The sequence below is a fragment of the Macrosteles quadrilineatus genome, unplaced genomic scaffold (genome assembly GCF_028750875.1).
Source record: "Macrosteles quadrilineatus isolate MER2022 unplaced genomic scaffold, UCM_ALF_1.0 Scaffold_4__1_contigs__length_99947679, whole genome shotgun sequence".
Classification (NCBI taxonomy): Eukaryota; Metazoa; Arthropoda; class Insecta; order Hemiptera; family Cicadellidae; genus Macrosteles; species Macrosteles quadrilineatus.
The window spans coordinates 58,493,341-58,509,727 of NW_026542597.1; the positions used below are offsets into that span (position 1 = coordinate 58,493,341).

Here is a 16,387-nt window from a genome sequence, read left to right on the forward strand (position 1 = left end):
TTTCCAATCACATGTTTTATTTACAGCGTGGGGTGAAAATAGAGAAGTCTGTACATTAAATATTTTTGGTCGAGTATTCGACCACTGGACAACCTCTAGTATATATAAATGAGAGAGCCAAATCAATATCTAAAGGGGTGCATCCCCTTACCCTGTAATAACCAATACGGAAACAGTGTTTCACATGTATAAGAAACGGTGTCTCAAAATTAAAAAATAAATAAATCCAAACAAAAAATACATATGGACATTATAACCAAGTTACTCCAGTTTAACATTGCGTATGCAAACCACCCAATAAATTATACAAACGCAACTCCCAAATAGCAAAAATGAATAGTGACTTCCTGGAGCGAAAGTGAAGAGAATAGGTCCGAGGAGTCACGACTTCCTCGTGGACCGTCGTTGAGAGGTCAAGGTCTCGGGTGATCTGGAGTTGCGAGACTCTCTCAGGCATTCCCGAGTGAAAGGTCGCACAGACTTGGGCAACATCGCTCTGTTGTAGCATCTGCACAAACAATGCACGCCAGGTGCAATGCTGTTGGTGGACGATTCTTTTGGTAAGCAATAAACAGGGATGATACAAGGGAGAAGTTTTGAATTTTTGAATATTTATAGGTTTCTAAGTGTTCGAAATGCGCAATGTAAAAAAGCGTGTATGTACTACTGAGAACAGACAAGACAGTTTTGAAAATATACATTTAATGGAAGGGATTTAGATGCGTTTTCGCTAAGTGCTTTTTGTACTTTGAATTCAAAAAGGTTACAAATCGAAGTACAATAAACGCACGAAAAGGGATATCTATATCATATTTGAGGTTAGACTGAATTTTCACTAAGATAATTAGATAGATACTAAGATAATTTGGGACCTAGTTCGATAGAAGATATCATCATTTCATTACGCTCCTTAATATGATCATGGTTCATAATATAATCTGGTGGTCTTAAAGAGGATTAATTTCATCCACATGGCCCAAATAAAAATAGTTCTTTTATGAAAAACTTTCAAAAAACGATAAATGCATGGCCAACCCTTCGAGAGTTCTGTACGTCTTTCAAAGCCTTGTAGCACTATAACAGCTAATACTTGGCCTCACTTTAGCTAAGAGATTTATTATTCAATTAGTAGTGTTTTAGAAGTAGTTTTAGTACTGTAGTATTTTAGTAGTGTTGATTCCACTAATTTTACTAATAAAAGTTCACATTTTGTATAAGAAAATAGAAAGTTAGTATTTATTAAATCACAATCTGTAAGTAAACATAAACAATTCAACAAGTAAACAAAATAATAATTTGAACACATGTTAGAATAAAATGTTAATAAAACATATGTAACACCTCCTCCTCTATTTACTGTGCTGCTGCACTTTACGAAGAATCAGCTGGTCAACATGTCTTCTTATTATTCGTCCATCTTCCAGATGAACTACGTACATTACATGTCCTTGCTTTTGAGTTATATAGCCCGAGCACCACTTGGACGAACCATTGACATATTCCCGCGCTTGCACTTTATCTCCAACTTTTAAATTCCTTTTTATACCGATTTGGACTCCCTTCTTCTGATATTTGTTCGGTTCTAATGTTGGAACAATTATTGCAAGGTTTGTTCGTACACTCCTTCCAAACATTAGGTGGTATGCTGATGTACCAGTTGAATTAGGGGATTGCCTGAGTTGCATTAAGAGTCTTTGTATTTTATTTTGCAGTGTACCCTTTTCTCCCTCCATGGATTTTAACGCCTTCTTGACAGTCTGTACGTATCTTTCAGCCTGGCCGTTTGAGTTTGGATGGTATGGTGCCGTTGTTCTGTGAATAATCCCATATTCATTCATGAAGTTTTTGAACTCTTGAGAAACAAACTGTCTTCCATTATCTGAAACTAAGATGTGAGGAAAGCCAAAAGTTGAGAAGATTTTCCGTAATTCTTGGACTGTCCATGTACTTGTAGTTGTTTTAGTCTGTATAACCTCCACCCACTTACTAAAGGCGTCCACTAATATCAGGTACTGTTGGCCATCTGTTGGTCCTAAGAAATCAATGTGCACCCTCTCCCATGGATTAGAAGGTTGTTCCCATGGATGGATAGTTTTTCTCGGGTTGTTGCATTTTTCAATGCATTGTCGACATTCAGCTACCATCTCTTCAATATCCTTGTCTATACATTTCCACCAGCAAAAACTGCGAGCTAAAGCCTTCATTTTTATTCCTCCTAAATGAGCTACGTGTAGTTCTCGAAGCACATGAGGTCTGAGAGATTGATGTATCATGACTCTCCAGCCCTTCAGTACACAATCATCTTGAATGGACAGCTCGTTATCGTGAAATCCGTATTGTTCAACAGATTGTCCCGGTTTTAAGGCCTGTAGGACTGGACCTAAAACAGCATCGTTGAGAGTTTCCTTAGCCACCACGGCACTGTTGATATTGAGTGTTTCCAGTTGATTTATGTGGTACTTCGAGAGGTCATCTACAGAATGTTCTTGAACAACTTCGATAGGGAAACGTGAAAGATAATCTGCATTGCAATGATGAGCGGTTTGCCTGTACTCTATGTCATAGTCGAACCCGGAGAGAAAGTGAGCATAGTTGAATATCCGTGTTGCCGAGATTGTTGGCAAGGTCTTTTCTGGATTAAAAATTGACACTAGGGGTTTGTGATCTGTGATCAAAGTAAATTTGCGGCCATAACAAAACGGGAAAAACTTTTTCAGGCCCCAATATATTCCCAAGGCTTCCTTATCGATTTGAGAGTATTTTTGTTCAGATTTTGACAAGGATCGAGAGGCGAAGGCAATTGGCCTGTCCGTTCCATCCCTATAGCGGTGTGAAAGAACGGCTCCCACACCTACCGGTGAAGCATCAGTAGCTAAGACCAGTGGCAAGCTAGGATCAAAATGTACCAACACGTCATCACTTGTAATAATTTCCTTAATCTTCAGAAAACTCTGTTCACAAGCAGAGCTCCATTTAAAGGTGTTTCCTTTTCGTAGCAGCTGATTCAAAGGATGTAGTAGTGTAGCCAAGTTCTTTATGAATTTGTTGTAATAATTCGCAAGGCCTAGGAAAGTTCGGAGTTCAGTTACGTTCTCTGGTCTTTTACATTTTAAAATGCTCTGTATTTTAGCATCTGACTTGTGTAGTCCGTTGCTATCGATTACATGACCTAAATACTCAATTTTGGTCTGGAAAAACTTACACTTTTCCCTATTTAGCCTCAAACCATTTAACTTCAGTCGTTCAAACACCTGTTCCAGTCGGCGAAGAAGCTGTTCCCTGTTAGATCTTTGGACAATTACGTCGTCAAAGAAACATTGTACGCCTTCTAAGCTATGTAATGTTTTGTCCATGAATCTTTGCCATAACAAGGGTGCCACTTTTACTCCAAACATTAATCTGTTCACTTTAAACAGCCCTTTATGAGTACTGATTGTTTGCATGATGGCACTGTCTTCGTCCATCTCCATGTGCAAGTATGCGTTGCTGATATCAAGAGTACAAAATATCTTTCCACAATGCATCTTTGACATGATATCATCGATCCTAGGTATAGGGTAATGTTCGCCTTTAATAACTTTGTTCAAAGTCACCTTGTAGTCAGCACATATTCTGACTGAACCATTGGGTTTGACAACCGGCACAATGGGTGTCCCCCAATCGGATGATTCGACACGAGTGATTATACCCAAATTCTCCAGTCTTTCAAGTTCTTTCTCTACTTTTTCTTGTAATGCATATGGCATGTGTCTAGGTTTGATGTAAATTGGCTGGGTTTCGTCTTTGACATTAAAATGACCCTTTTCGTTTGGTATTTTCCCAATGCCTTCTTTGAAAATGTCTTCATATCGAATCATCAAATCATCTAGTTCTTGAATGTTTTCGTTTTCTTCACTCGAATTCAATGAATGTATGTCAGCTGCATCGAGTTGAATCTCTCTTATCCATTCTCTTCCGAATATAGAGTCTACACACTTGTTAACAATGTACAGTTTTCCAACAAAACTTTGATCTTTATACTGAACATTTACAAAAACAACTCCTTTTGGATTGATTATTTCCCCAGTGTATGTCTTGAGTTGAACATTTGTCTTGAAAATCCTTTTTGAAGAGTTTAAAAGCCTAAATGTATCATATGATACAATGCTAAGAGCCGCTCCTGTATCTAATTCCATTGTCATGAGTCGTCCTTCCACTTTTACCTCGAGCATAAACTTGTCATTTGATTTTGAATTAAGTTGGTAAATTTCATGAGTGTCATCGCTTGTATTTTCTGCGGTTTCATCAGATTGTTTTACTTCTTTGTTTGGTTTTCTTAGACATACTCTTTCTAAGTGACCAAAACGTTTACAAGAGTTGCATTCTGCATTTTTGAACTTACATTGATGCGCTCTATGTGAATCATCACCACATCTATAGCATTTGTTCCTCAGTTTCTCCAAACGAGATTGATACCCAGAGAGTTGTTTACTTGACTTACTATCTGGTTGTTTGTTCTTGCTCGATACTTGGTGTACTTCCTCTTGATTTTCATTTGTCTTTAGTATTCTGCTCTCACTTTTAGCTAGTTCCAATGTAGCAGCCTTTTCGACTACTTCTTTAAACGGTTGCAATAGTTTATCTTGAAGAAGTTGAAGACGTATATCAGAGTCTTTTAGTCCCCTGACAAACTGCATTCGAAGTAGAATTTCAGACACGGATTCATTACAACTTGTACAAGTAAACTGACATTCTACACTGAGCTTTCTAAGAGCATTAGCGTAAGCTTGTACAGATTCATTACATAATTGGGTACGTGTCGTAAATTTGTGCTGACGAGCCCAAATACTGGGTTTTGGTTCTAGTTGAGCCATTAACATGTGAATCAATTCCTCATATGGCTTGTTGTGTGGGTCATCTGGTATGCAAAGATCGTATAGCTGTTCATGTATTTGTGGGGTGATTGCCTGTAAAAATAAATCCACTTTGACTTTTGGACTTAAGTTTCCCCGTAATTTTGTGTAGTTTTCAAAGCGTCGAGTGAAGTTTTGAAAACTTTCCTCTGGTGTATACGGCTGGAAAGGAATATTAGATACATTTTGAGATGTTGCAGAAGCAGACATTGCTGCCTGTGTAATGTACTTTTTCTTTTCTGCTTCAAGGAATATTCTTATCTCTCTATATATTTCTTCTAACTGCCATCGAATTTCTAATTCACTTTCTACTGAATCTGTGTGAAGTTCAATATTTGACTGTGTAACTTCAATTTCAGTTCCATATTGCTAAAAGTTTATCTGAGTAGTAAGTGCATGTATCTTGAGAATGTTCACATGTAGGTAAATCATCCTTGAGTTTGTTCAAGCGTAGTTCTAGTAGTTTCCTTTTCTTTATACATAGTTCAAATTCTTTTCTACTTACCATTTTACTCGTCGCCATTGTTGATTCCACTAATTTTACTAATAAAAGTTCACATTTTGTATAAGAAAATAGAAAGTTAGTATTTATTAAATCACAATCTGTAAGTAAACATAAACAATTCAACAAGTAAACAAAATAATAATTTGAACACATGTTAGAATAAAATGTTAATAAAACATATGTAACAAGTAGTATATATAGTGCACAGTGCATATAATAATTAAGAAGCGCTGCGTTCAGTGCGACCCACCATTTAAGATCAATTATTTTATAAACTTTATAATTGGCGGGTTAGGAGATAATGAAATTATGTTTTCGTCCACATTCAGAACACAGACATTAAGTATATTACAGAGATGTATACAATTACATGTGTACATGTATACAATCAGTATTGCCTACATTTTCGCAACAGCCTCTATTAACAATAAAGCAAATTAACGACGATGCAAGTCATAATCGAGAAGGCGGTGGCAGTGACAGTGACCAGTTTAATCAAACAGGCAGTGGCCCGCCCGTGACCACGGCAAAGGTCATATATAGAAGGCTGCGACTCGGCCAATGACATGATCTCGCAACACGATGGTTTAATCATACGTTACTATTTAATCATATGTTTCTATTCCGAAAACAGCTCATAAACGAGTTACTTTACAACAGTTGTAAACATAGTGCGTTCAAATCCGAATGGCCAGGAAATAATTATCTAGGAGAAATTATTGGACGTTTATTTCTTTTCGGAGGTTGTGTGGAAGGGTTTCAGATTTTATTTTCCACAAGGCTAGATGTTAAAATCATGGGCATTATTTAGTTGAATAAACAAACTAACTAATAATGTTCTAATACCTAATCGACTGATTCATATTTTCATTTCTAACGCAACGTGAGCATGACGTTTTTATTAAAGTGTAATTATAGCATACTTCCATGCATGAAATATATGCATTAACTGACATACGAGTGTAATATACCAATGAAGTAGTCCCCTGTTACCTTCATGGATTATATTTTCTAACACAACTAAATAAAGGATGTGTGATCAGCATCAAAATGCGGACTACTCAAAATTTTGAATACCTGCCTACTTGGTAAAATTTGAGTTGGTAAATTTTAAGCTTGATTCCAAAACACCAATGAAGCTAGGCGATTAATAAATTGCTTAATCGGTTGTTTGCATAGATATCCTCCCCTCTACCTATTCCTTTCGCATTTTTATATATATTATGGTAAAATTAATGTTTGTATGAATACTTATACTGTATATGCAATGCACAGTATTAAAAGTGTATAATGTTATTATTTATTATGTTTACCATACAATTTTGAACATTCGCATTGTTGTTGGTTTTATATTAGCATAAAGTGATTTTTTCAATGTACAACGTCCTTAAAATTGATGATGAAAGTAAAGAAAATGTTATGGAGAGTACTAGTTAGTTTGTAATTTGTTTACATGTGATAAATTTCATAAGAAAAATCTTTTTTGTGTAATAAATAAATTTTCACAACCTTGCCACGTATCCCAAAACTAACTAGAAAATCCTATGAAGAGTAAAATCAAATAACATGCACCAGCAACATATACATGTGAACGAATCCCATTAAAATACCACGTCTCACAGTTCAGATTTTATAGTTTCAGCGTGATGATTAACAGCCACTAACATGCATCGCATTTTTTTACACCGTCCATTGAATGCACGATATCGAGAGGTGTTGTTCGTTAGTATCGTAACTGGGGTATAAACACTATTGAACTACAACAGACACTATACATTCCACTATCTACTCAGGAAGCTCTGTGGACGTAGTGGATGTCCACCAGGACCGGACGACCTCTCCGCGACGACCGAGATTACCGTCAAGGTCGGAAGTCGTTTCTTCACATCTTACTTTTTTGCAAATCTTAAAAGTAGTGTGACATTTTATTCAAATGTATCTACTTCCTGGTGTGTAAAGAATTTCACCAGATTTTTAAAAAGGTAAAGGGGTGGTAAATGTTTGATTTGCTGGGTAGGCGAGTGGTTATAGCGCTCTTTGGATAATCCGAAGGTTCAATCCTGAGAAAATACAACCTCTAGCATTTGGCTTTTATAATTAGCTAAATAAAGAGCTGATCTGAGTTAATAACAGAGCTCCATCTCATTCATTCAACATCTACGCAATACACACGCTGGCTTGTCTGCGTAGGGAAGATCTAATCTAATCGGCGTTTGACATTTTAAACTGATTTATTACGGTAATTTGTTATTTTATTTTATTTTATTTTATTTACATGCTTCAATACAGTATAGGCCTACACAATTTACATTGAAGCAGTTCATTTACTTATAATAATTTCTTCATTGGGTTTCTTCTTGTCCATTCACTTAAATTTAGCTTACACTTTCATGCCATGCAATAACAACATAAAAAATAAAATTTTCAATAACTATAGGCCTAACAATATATAAATATTAAAAAAAGACTAACAACGATAAATTATATAAATACATAAATACTGAATTGTAAAATAAATACAACAGTGAATAAGAAATATATTAATCATTGGTGATGAACACGGTTTTTAATTTTAATTTGGAATTTTGCATGTTGTCAGAGAAAATATCAATACTATTGCATTTTTCTATTACCAGATTGTATTCTTTCATTAATCGATATAGGGGGAAGGAGGCATGGGCAGTGGTGCGGTTGTAGGGCAACGAGAAGAGATGTTTGTTCCTACTATTGAAGCAGGGTACGCGATAAGACAGACCGGCCAGGCTGACATGTTCATTTAGTCATAGGCCATACAGTGTGTATTCTTACTCTTTGGTAAGAAACTCTAGCTGTTTATCACATTGCCTATAGAGTGGTAATGTTTCGGTAACCAACGAAGTGGCGTTTTCCTTTAGCAATGAATATTAAAAATTCTTACTATGTGGACGTAAACATTATGTTTGTCTTGCTGCAAAACATACCAGCGTAATAGTTATTAGGTGTAAGGTGTGATGGGTATAACACGTAAGTACCATTTGGTTAATTTGTGGGTAATTTGTTAACTGAATTTGGCCATGGCACGCCCACAGTACTGTACTGCATTTTTTGTTCGAGACATAAGAGTTACACATATTCAGGTTCTTTCAGTATCTTGCAGTGTTGCATACATTAACTCTGAATCAAAAGGTCACAAGTTGAATGTGGTTTAAAAAGTAATCTAAAACCCTGTCCAGTGCCTTACCAGTCAAGGGTAGAGTGTTATTTCCGACAGTAATCCTTCAAATGATTCCTATCCGTCAGGTACTTCCTACAAGCCTGTCAGATGACGACCACAATGACACCCATTCAGAGGCAGACCTTGCAGATTCCGTTAGTCACTCTGTCATTGTAGACTGATCAGATGTATTGTCTTCTGTCCTTATCATGTAAGGAAAGGTTTGAAAGTGTTACTGTTCAACATTTAGTTTTTTAAGCCACAACAACTTTAGAGACTTTTTTACTCAGGTTTATGAAATTGCAAAGCACTAAAGTTGAAAGTGCTTGCTACAAAGCTCGTGATTTCTCTGATGGTGTTAGATTTAAAATGTCAAATTATTTTAGTCAGTGGGTTTTCGTACACATTTCTCAATAAAGAGTTTTTCATTTAATTTTTTTTATGATTGACTTTCCCAATGCAATAAATTTTGTGATAAAGAACTTAACATTTTACCATTAAAGTAGTTATTACTTCTAGTAGGGTACTAGGTTTATACTCAATGGTACTAGGGCCGTCCATTAATTAGTTGGTGTTACTGTGGTTGGATTTCATTTAAGTTTAACTAATTCTTATTCGTGAAATGAGTTCATTTGAAAAAACTAAATCGGTTTAAAGTGATGATTGAAACCTATTCAATGTTTCAACAAATATTTTTTCTGAAGATATTTCAGAATTAATTAATATTTGGTTTTACGAATAGAACATAAATAATTAGGTTTTTTTTTGTTTCACTGACACATTTATGTATACAACAACATTAGGCGAAAACGTTAAATTAATCCCCAAAAAAATTAGATTCAAACTAGATTTGCATTCTTAACTGAATACATCATTAAGGCATATTGGTTTTAACAACAAAACAAGCTCAACTGCACGAACGAAAGATTAAACCATTGACTGAGCCCTTGTCAGTGATTAAACTTACACTTTCGTCATATCCTGAAGTTTTTTAACAATTCCCATTATCGTGCTCATTAATAGTCAACGTGTGTCTACTTCTCATTTATTTTGGCAGGTATTTATTCACCCGGAACTTCCAATTCCAAGGATCCTGGAGGACCTTTGAACTCCGCACCTCTGGAGACTCCAGTTCCGCGTCTACGAACAGACCAACAACCTCCCAGGAACATGGAAGTCGTCGAGGGTTACAGCTTGGTACTTGGACACGAGTGTTATGTCCTCTGCAACCTTCAAGGACCTTATAGATACAATCGATGTTGTCATGACTGTTGTCTGCACAGTTGAATCTTGTGTAAAGGCGTGTAGAAACCGGTAGAAACCTCTTGGTAATTGGAGTGGGCGTTGGATCATGATTGTATTGAAATTCTAATTCTTGAAACGTCCTAGCTCAGTAAACTTTTGCACTAAAAAAATTAGGGAGTCAATGTTTATTTAGATACTTAGGAAAACTATATAAATCTCTCTATAAAACAATATTAGTTACTCAAAAGCAATCTTAAAGATGTTAGAAAACAATAAAGATTATTTTATGTATTTTCCAGTGGCAAGAACTAGAATACATAATTATTGAACTATTGTTACCTTTAGCCCTTGTTCTTTCACTTCTCGTCTCCCTGAAGATGCCACACACTGTGGCGAAATGTATTGGTGGATTACAAAATTTTACTTCAAGAACAAAGGCTAAATGTAACAATAGTTCAATAAAAAAATAAACCATAGATAAAAATGTCGTTAGTTCACTGGAATCGGAATGTATTCCTAAATAAGTCAATGGTATCTTAATATAACCACCCCAATATGTTTTTATTATATGCCCAATATGTACAGGGTGGGGCAATGAAAGCGCCACAATTTATAAGCAGTACAAAATCAATAATATTTACCCTATGGATATAAATAGCACATCAAAACACAGCTTATCTTTTGCCATTTTAACTTAGCAAGTCATTTTTCCATTTCTTGAGAACGAAATCCTGCAAGTGACGTCCTTGTCCTACTTGACATTAGGCACTTGAAAACTCCATCAAATACTCCTCCAGCATTTCTTCAGGAATCACTTTAGTTTTTGGACAATTCTTAGCTTCGGTTCAAGCAAATCTGTGGGGTGACTTTGAAAAACCTCGAACTTCAAGTAGCTTATTAGAAACCCCCCCCCCCTTCCAAAAAAAGGAGCCAACGTAAAGCTTTCAACAACAACAGCTTCCTGGCAAATCTCTTTGGACTTTGAGTTACTGCGACTCGCACTCTTTCAAAATTTGCTGGTGTACAAAGAGTTTTGCGGCACCCACCGATTATTTTTTTAGGTTTAAGCGTTTATCCTAAATAATTTTACCCAGTTCACCATTGTTTTCCAATCCGGAACAGTGCCATGTTGACCAAGGATGGAATGTGGTCCAAACAATCTCTGGGTTTTTGCACAAGAACCACTATTTTAAATAAACGGTATCAGCATTCTGACACATACTTTCTCCCATAAGTTTGTCAACAACCTTTATCATATGTAAGTGGTGAGAGTAAATATACGGAAATGGGATTTGTACAATTTTGTTCAGAATTTAAAGGACTATAACATGCTAAATTTTTATCAAAATCGCTCGGGCCATTTTTGGGAAAATCCGATTTTTCTGTTATTTTATGGGGGTTTTAAGGGAAAATGACAGAATTTACAATAACCTTTGAACCGTAATTTTTAGAGAAATGGGATTTGTACCATTGTGTCCAGAATTTAAAGGGCTACAACATACTAAATTTTTACCAAAATCGTTCGGGCCGTTTTTGAGAAAATTCGATTTTTCCGGTTTTTTATGGGTTTTTATGGGAAAATTCCCATTAAAAATCCAAATTTCAAAAAAATGAAAAAAAACGCCTGGAGATACCATGGATTAGAACCTACATACCAAATTTCATCGAAATCGGACCACAGGTGTGGTCTCTAGCTCTGTACACATCCAGACACACAGACACACACACACACACACACACACACACACACACACACACACACACAGACATCACTTCGAAAACAACTTTTTTGGGTCCAGGGGGACCCAAAACGAATATATCCACTCAAAACTCAAACTCGAAAATTTTGACGAAAACAATACTTTCTCCATATACTATGGTATAGGGGGAGAAAGTAAAATAGGTTTGCACATTAAAATCTCAGTGTTAATAGCCTCGGGCATAATATTTACTAAAATGGCATAGTTTAATTGATGTTTTACGCACAGCTGATCATTCGTTTTTGCAACAATTAACATGTGACAGCTAAAACAAATTGTGGTGTTCTCATTGCCCCACCCTGTATAACAGTGTTTTTAATCCGTAAAATCAACCATATCTGTAATATTTAAATTTCAGTGGATGTCCAATCTTTCAGATGTCATACAGGTTTAATGTTTGCTTTTCGTCATTCTTGTTGTACAATTTTGCAATTTTTTTACAAAAAGCAATTTACAGCTTTGTTGTTTCTTTTTACACCCACCTTTGCATATTGAAGGGAATTGCGTATCGATAAAGATGTTAATGATATTTTAAGCTGACTATTCTTAAAAGGTTTTGTTGAAAACCATTTTGGAAGTGAACTTGGCTGACTATAATTTGATTCGGAACTTTCTCACTTTTATCATGCCTAAAATTTGAAAAACACCACGCTCATTACTGCTAATAAACCACAAACTACAGAATAACCTTAGACAGTATCCAAGACTATCAGCAATCGAGGTGGTCTGTCGATTGTTTCAAAGTAATTGATTTCAGCTGTTAACCCGATGTAAATAGAAGTTATCTTCGATCTTCACATAAACTTCCACTCCTGATCCTGGTCTGCTGATATCCAGAAGGTCGTTCCGATACTGATAGTGATGCTGATAACAATTCGCTGTCAACGACATCAGCTGTTCCCGTCGTCCTTGGTACAAGGTCATGGTACATCTTTCCGGCGTCCGCAGTGAATGGTTTCTAGGTTCTAGGATAGTTTGGGAATCGAATTTCAAATTAGGAGGGGGAGTATGCTTCCTGTTCCTTGATATTGATACGTTAGGCTGAATATATTATTTTAGGTTTGAATTATACTAATTTGAGATGGTTTATTATTTAGCTAAATAATTGAGGGTTTTGCAAGAATAATAAGACACAATATCTTCTTGACTCACGCAGAAAAATAGATTTCCCATTCTCAAATTTCTCAAAGTCCCCAAAGAAACAGATGCAGCCACTTGGTCAGAATAACGAGTTTATGTAGAGAAGGCTTTGGCTTGTGCATTAACTTTCAACATAAATTAATTGTGTAACTAATTATAAATATAAATAATAACACATGTATCACATGATTGCACTCATACGACTTAAAGCTGTATTGAGTTTTTTTTTTTTTTTTTTTTTTTTTTGCTATTTTGATCTTTTTGCATTATACTGTAGTTGTGGTATTAATAAAATAGCAAATTTAAAACTACAGACTACGAGCGAGGGGCTTGATAATTATTTAGAGATAATTTTGTATCTCCGTCAGAATTCGGTTTTTGTCAACTAAGATCATATTTATTTGTTGAAGAGATCTGAATCAATGCTTAAAACTATAAGATTGGCAAATTTAAATGGTGGTCATCTCAATTATAGGTTAAAATAAAATGTTCTTTAAAAAAAATCCGTTACAATTCCGCATATACCAAACATCATTGTAAAGCCGCAGTACCATATTGTTGACTTAGTTGTGGGAGATTTTAATCCAACGTCCATGCAAATTTACTGACGTATTATTCTATCCACGCAATTTTGTAAATTAATTCTTGATAAATAATCCCTTAGCAATATACTAAATATAAATTATTACTATTATTACTATTACTATATAAATTATTCTTAAACTAAAAGGCGTATAACGTTTTAAAGCCAGACGCAGTCGCGCACTGCAGATAGAAGCGCAGGTCCATGAGTCGAATGTCACAGCTACTCAAAGTAAAGTGGCCGAAAAAACACCAAGTCCGACAGCTTTTTACAAGATTCCGAACTTCCGGTTTATCCAGAACAATATCCGGTCTCTCTTGGCATTTGTCGCTACTTTGGTTGATCTTTTCCACTTTTTGCTAGTTAGCCAATTCAGTTTGAAGACTAATAGGTCTTTCGGACGTCAGTGTCAGCAAGAAATACATCTTGTTCTCTTGATTCAAGGATATCATTTTACTTAAAACACGATGATTCACATTACCTACGACATCTACACGTCTAGTGGCCTGCATTCTAATTAACTAATTTGAAATGTAGTCATTCTAAATTAATGTAAACTATACATCCTTTAATTTTTACTTACTGAACGTGTAGAGCTTGTTACACTTATATGAGCTTGCAAAGCAACAAGATCGGGATATGGGAACGGGGTGTTATGGAGGTTTGAAAATGTCTAAATCAGTACAAAAATAATTCCCAATTTTCACTACGATTGTGTATAGAAGAGTAGTTGTGGTATCAAAGATTACGGAGGAGATTTTAACAGATTTACAGTTTAAATTCCCATGGTATTCACGGTAGATAGCTTTTTTATGCATGTGTTTTGATAAAATTTGGCGTATTGATTTATTTCGTAGCTACAATACAATTAAATTTCTTTAAAAAATCCCTTTTCCTTTCCTGTGGTAGCAAACGTAGGTACTCGTTGAACCTAATGTTATAAATAGGAATGAATCTGATAAATAAATGTTTCAATAAAAACCCCTTCAGCCAAGTGGAAACTCCCTTAGTTTGCAGGTTTACTGCGCTGGGGGTATTTATATATAGTTTAGATGTGTAACAGAACTATATTTATTTTGAATGTGTTAAACCACACCAAGCTTTATTTATATAGATGGGAATGGGACTATGGGTTGCCCATAGTATAATCCCTAAGATACAGTGTTGCTTATGTTTGCTATGTATTTTATAAATATACAAAGTAAGAGTTTTTTTTATTGATTTTATTTACAATTTATTGATTTAAATGGCTTAAATACATTTTGTATTATTGTTTGTACAAAACACAGTTTTTGTCTAATTATTTAACACCCGGAAAAAAACTCCGTGCGTCACCGATCATGTTTTAAAATCAAAGACACCGACGAAGGGTTTAATCTTAAAATCATATAGTTTGTGGACAACAAATGAGCTACAAAATAGATTTTTCACCGAAATAAAAGAGGTCGTGGCTTCTGGGTTTGGTTCGTAATTAGTAGTGTTAAAGTAAAACCTGCACAGGAATCAAACTGTTTACTTATTATATAGTAACTAGAGGTCGTCCAGTGGTCGAAACTCGACCAAAAATATGTAATGTACAGCCTTATTTTCACCCCACACTGTGAATGAAACATGTGATTGGAGTTTCTTGCATTTGTTTTGATTTTCTGCTTATATTTCGTTGTTATTTTGTCACCAGCATGGAAACCCATAAGATCCATGTTAACTTTTTCAGAATTTTAAATTCATTTTTGTGTTTAATTTTGAGCCTATTTTAATTTATAAAGGGATTCTGCATATCTACAGGAAAATATCTTTCCAACAGTATGTATGCATAGATTTTCCCTGCGATGCACACGAGCTGAGAAAAAAGGTTTTAAAGAAACATGCCTGCCTATTAATGTATAGATAGTGTAACTAAATAATACCCAAACTACTACTACTGTAATAGTGATCATAGCTGTAATAAATTACCATAAACACCTGATGCGTAAATGCGATAAATACAAGAAACAATTAATTGATCAAAGTTTTAGAAGGATTTTGGTGATTGTTCTGCATTAGACGCCGTAACCAACAGTAACAACGCCTGCAAGAGTTGTCTGACTACATGTGTGGCTTCGGTGCTTGGAAAGCGCAGCATGTTGTTCGCCGGCGATAATAATACTTGTAATAATACTTGCGATAATAATACTTATGTATTCCAACATTTTCGACAATTAAGTCGCATTATAATACAGTAGGCTATTAAAATGTAACGTTCCTTGATAAATTACTAGAATAATATAGATTCGCTTTTCTTGTACATTTATTTATCTTTTTTTACATTTAATTTTTAAAGTTTTTACTTGTCCTCTCCAGAATTACAAGCTATTTTGCATATTTCCACTGCTCAAAAGTTTCGGAATTAATACACGAACCAAATTCTTAATGAAGAGCTTTCTCGATTCCTTTTTGTTTAGTTTTGAAAGAGCTACCAGTTTTTTCCTCAAACAATTAATTGTAGCTTTATTATTGTTGAGTAGTTTATAATATACTTTTTAGAAACCCTTGAAATTTCTATTGTCACGAATCTGGTTGAAATTAGTACGGCAATATACTAGTTGGTCTATCATTCTGCGTCCTTTTTACTAAAAAATCACCATGAAATTAGCTAATCACGAACGACCACGTAGGCCTACAGCTTAAAAGGTAAGGGAGTATGTTTTATCTATGGTATTAGCATAATCTATGGTATTAGTCCATCCCAATATTAAACGAGGATGATGAAAAACTGTATTGAAATCAACTATAAGTTAGTGAAAATGGTCAACATACCTAGGTCCTAAGTCAATATCATAATAAGTCGTTAAGAAAAATGTTTGAGTAGGTCTAACCCACTTTGTGCCAATAATGAACTCCGTAAATTACCTGGGTAAAATAGTAATACCATAGATAGTTTTATCTATGGTAATACTCTCTTGACAATGTGCTCATAATTAATTTGTATACAGTATATTAACGATTCTTTATAATTTTGTAGGAAATTTTCATTTGTTAAACTACAAAGACAGAGAGTTGTCTTTGAATTCAGTGGTATATCGTTGAAAA

At 35.1% G+C, this 16,387-nt stretch overlaps 1 protein-coding gene across 1 annotated transcript in view; it reads right to left on the reverse strand.

Annotated features, from left to right (window-relative positions):
- Positions 1-381: 381 nt before the first annotated feature.
- Positions 382-16,387, reverse strand: part of LOC128992950 (uncharacterized protein K02A2.6-like) — a 34,125-nt gene continuing 18,119 nt past the window's right edge. The window contains exons 3-5 of the mRNA XM_054416696.1: positions 9,660-9,830; positions 1,438-5,261; positions 382-508 (exon numbers count right to left, since the gene is read on the reverse strand). Coding sequence (XP_054272671.1) covers positions 382-508; positions 1,438-5,261; positions 9,660-9,830 — 4,122 coding nt within the window. The remainder of the gene's footprint in view (positions 509-1,437; positions 5,262-9,659; positions 9,831-16,387) is intronic.